The 3,346-nt window shown below is 40.0% G+C and overlaps 1 protein-coding gene across 3 annotated transcripts in view; it reads left to right on the top strand.

Annotated features, from left to right (window-relative positions):
* SFI1 (Sfi1 homolog, spindle assembly associated (yeast)) overlaps positions 1–3,346 on the top strand; it is a 112,298-nt gene that overhangs the window by 41,851 nt on the left and 67,101 nt on the right. For all 3 annotated transcript variants that reach the window (XM_008566423.1, XM_008566422.1, XM_008566425.1), the window contains one exon: positions 966–1,076. In XM_008566423.1, coding sequence (XP_008564645.1) covers positions 966–1,076 — 111 coding nt within the window. The remainder of the gene's footprint in view (positions 1–965; positions 1,077–3,346) is intronic.

Below are 3,346 nucleotides of genomic sequence, written 5' to 3'. Positions count from 1 at the left end.
GGGGCAACACTGGGGGTTGCGATCCGTTGCCGGACACGGAAAAAAAAAAAAAAAAAAAAAAAAAAAAAAGATCTATTATACATACCTTGTGGTAACTTTATTTTTTCAATTAAAAACTTTCCTAGAGTGTTGTCCATTTCAGTACTCTTAGCTCTATTTTGTTCATAGAAAATGACTCTGTGACTTTGATTGAATTGCTTTATCCTGTCTTCTTTTGATGAGCATTTGTGGTGTTTTATTCTCTCTTTATTATTATGAACAATAATGAGGTGAATTTCCTTATGACCATCTTTGTAAACCAGTTTTTAAAATTGTGATTGGGTTAGGAGGAGAGACATGTTCATAACCTGCAGAACTGTAAAAAGAAATTCAAAGTGATTGACAGGACTGGAGTTCTTGAATTATCAATCTTCTTGGCAGTGTTTTGTTAGCATCAACACTACCTGTCATTGCTCTTCTGTTTTCATTCTTTTCCCTTCTTTATTCTCTCTTACCTATCTTTTGCTGTTGTTATAACTCCCCTGGCCAGATTTCAGTTAAACTGGTTATGCTGTATTCCTGTTAAGTACTAGGAATATCATTAGGCATTTGCTTAATTTATAACTTGAATCTCCTATGTATATAAATGAGAAGTAACTATTACTTTGTAGAAATAAAAAATATATTTTAGTCCGGTGAATGAAAAAATAATTCTCAATTCACTTATAGTATTTGAGAAATCAGATTTTTATTTTACATTAACATCTTTAATTGGTAAGATCTGTAGTATAATTTTTTTTTTGTCTCATTTCTAGTTTAAGTAGCTCTAAAGTTTTGATCTGAAAAGTTAAATATGTCTGTTTTTAATCTATTTTGATGCTTACTTTTCAATGAGAAGTCAACAGCAAATTGAAACTGTATTTGGGAATAGATGCCAACTTTAACATCATCATGTACATCCTCTGATTTATTTTTTCATGCCCTAGGTTGTATTATGAGCAGCGGACACTATGTAAGGTCTTTGAAGAATGGAAAGAACAGTGGTGGGTTTCCCAACGAGAGTGGAAACTCTGTGTTCGAGCTGACTGTCACTACAGGTCAGATTTCATGTCACATTACTTCAGTTTTACACATTATCAAATAATTACGTGTTGGCATGTTTCTGGTACAAAAGAGGAAAGTTTTTGGATCACTTTTTGTTTTCCTTCAGATCTTTTTTAGAGTAAGCAAGATCAAAGTCCTAAATGAAACACAAGCAATGCAAGCACTCATGCACACAAGTACACACACACAAACACATACATATACACACCCTTCTAATTCAGGTAACCTCTCCATGTTGGTCATGCTAATGATTTGAATGGGGTTTTCAAAAGCATACCCAGGGTCCTAGGCAAGAGCCAAGGCCAGTCCCCTCCGCCTTGAAGCAGGCAAGAAGTAGAGCACACCCAGAGTCCTAGGCAGGAACCAAGGGCAGCCTGCTCCACCCAGAAGCAAGCAAGAAGTAGAGCATGCCTTGGGTTCTAGGCAGGAGCTGAGGGTAGCCCCTTCTACCTGGAAGCAGGCAAGAAGCAGAGCATGCCTGGAGTTCTAAGCAGGAGCCGAGGGCAGCCCCCTCCTCTCGGAAGCAGAGCACACCCGGGGTCCTAGCCAGGAGCCAAGGGCAGTCCCCTCTGCCCAGAAGCAGGCAAGGAGCATGCCAAAAACACCACTTCCACTTGGATGGCCCACCACAGCCACTGCCACAGTCACAGCTGCTGCAAAAGCGACTCAATACCATAGCAGTTGCCACAACCACTGTGCAGACAGCCTGCCAGACACTTGACTGCACTGACACTAGGAGAGTCACCAGCAGAGACGAGAAAAAGAAGAGGATATCTCTCTCCTCACAGCCCACTCCAGAGTAATAGAAAAAGCATTTGCTATACCATATGGCCAGACATCAACATAGATATACTAGAAATATGAAAATCCAAGAAAATATGATACCACCAAAAGAATACAGTAATTCTCAAATGCTAGGCCCTATAGAGAGGGAAACCCTTGAAATGACTGAAAAGGAATTGTCAGCAACAATCTTAAGGAAACTCACTGAGATACAAGAAGACTCAGACAACATAATGAAATGAGAAAGAAAATCCAGGATATGAAGGGGGAAATTTACAAAGAGATTAATACCTTAAAAAAGAATGTTGCAGAAATCATGGAACTAAAAGATTCACTCAACAAAGTAAAAAACACAACTGAGTGCTTAAGCAACAGGCTAGAACAAGCAGAAGAAAGAATTTCTAATCTTGAAGATAGTCTTTTTGAAATAATCCAGGTGGACCAAAAAAAGGAAAGAAGAATTTTGAAAAATGAAGAAAATATAAGGGAGCTAACACACAACCTTAAGCACACAAACATTTGAATCATGGGTGTTCCAGAAGGAGAGAAGAAAGGAAAAGGGATGGAAAACCTATTCAATGAAATAATAACAGAAAACTTGCCAGGTATAGGGAGAGACACAGATGTTCAGACCCAGGAGGCTCAAAGATCCTCAAACAGATTCAACTCAAAAAGATTAAACAGATTCAACCTCTCCAAGACACATTATAGTCAAAGTGGCAAAGCTTGGGCCGAGCCCATGGTGCACTCGGGAGAGTGCAGCGCTGGGAGCACAGCAGCACTCCTGCCGCGGGTTCGGATCCTATATAGGGATGACCGGTGCACTCACAGCGCTCACTGGCTGAGCGCGGTGAGGCCGGTCTCAAAAAAGGACAAAAAAAAAAAAAAAAAGTGGCAAAGCTCAAAGACAGAGACTCTTAAAAGAAGCAAGAGAAAAGTGTCAAGTCACCTATAAGGGAGTCCCTATCAGACTAACAGCAGACTTCTCAGCAGAAACTCTACAGGCCAGAAGAAAGTGGGATGATATATTCAAAATACTAAAAGGAAAAAACTGCCAGCCAAGAATACTGTACCCAGCAAAGCTATCCTTCAGAAATGAGGGGAAAATAGTGTATTTTATATATATACAAAAACTGTTGTTCACCACCATGACCAACCCTACAAGAAATCCTCAAGGAAGTCCTGTGTCTGGAATCTGATAATCAATAATAACTACCATAAACACACAAGAAAGAACAAAACCTACTGGTAGAACAAAAATGCAAATGAGAAATAGAAAGTAAATCTTACCATCACAAAAAACCCTAATGAGGACCGGCCCGTGGCTCACTCAGGAGAGTGCATTGCTGATAACACCAAGGCCATGGGTTCGGATCCCATATAGGGATGGCCGGTTCGCTCACTGGCTGAGTGTGGTGCTGACAACACCAAGCCCAAGGGTTAAGATCCCCTTACCGGTCATCTTTTTTTTTTTTTTTTT

Source organism: Galeopterus variegatus, unplaced genomic scaffold (genome assembly GCF_000696425.1).
Source record: "Galeopterus variegatus unplaced genomic scaffold, G_variegatus-3.0.2 Scaffold241, whole genome shotgun sequence".
In the NCBI taxonomy this organism is placed as follows: Eukaryota; Metazoa; Chordata; class Mammalia; order Dermoptera; family Cynocephalidae; genus Galeopterus; species Galeopterus variegatus.
This window is presented reverse-complemented; position numbering and strand designations above follow the sequence as displayed.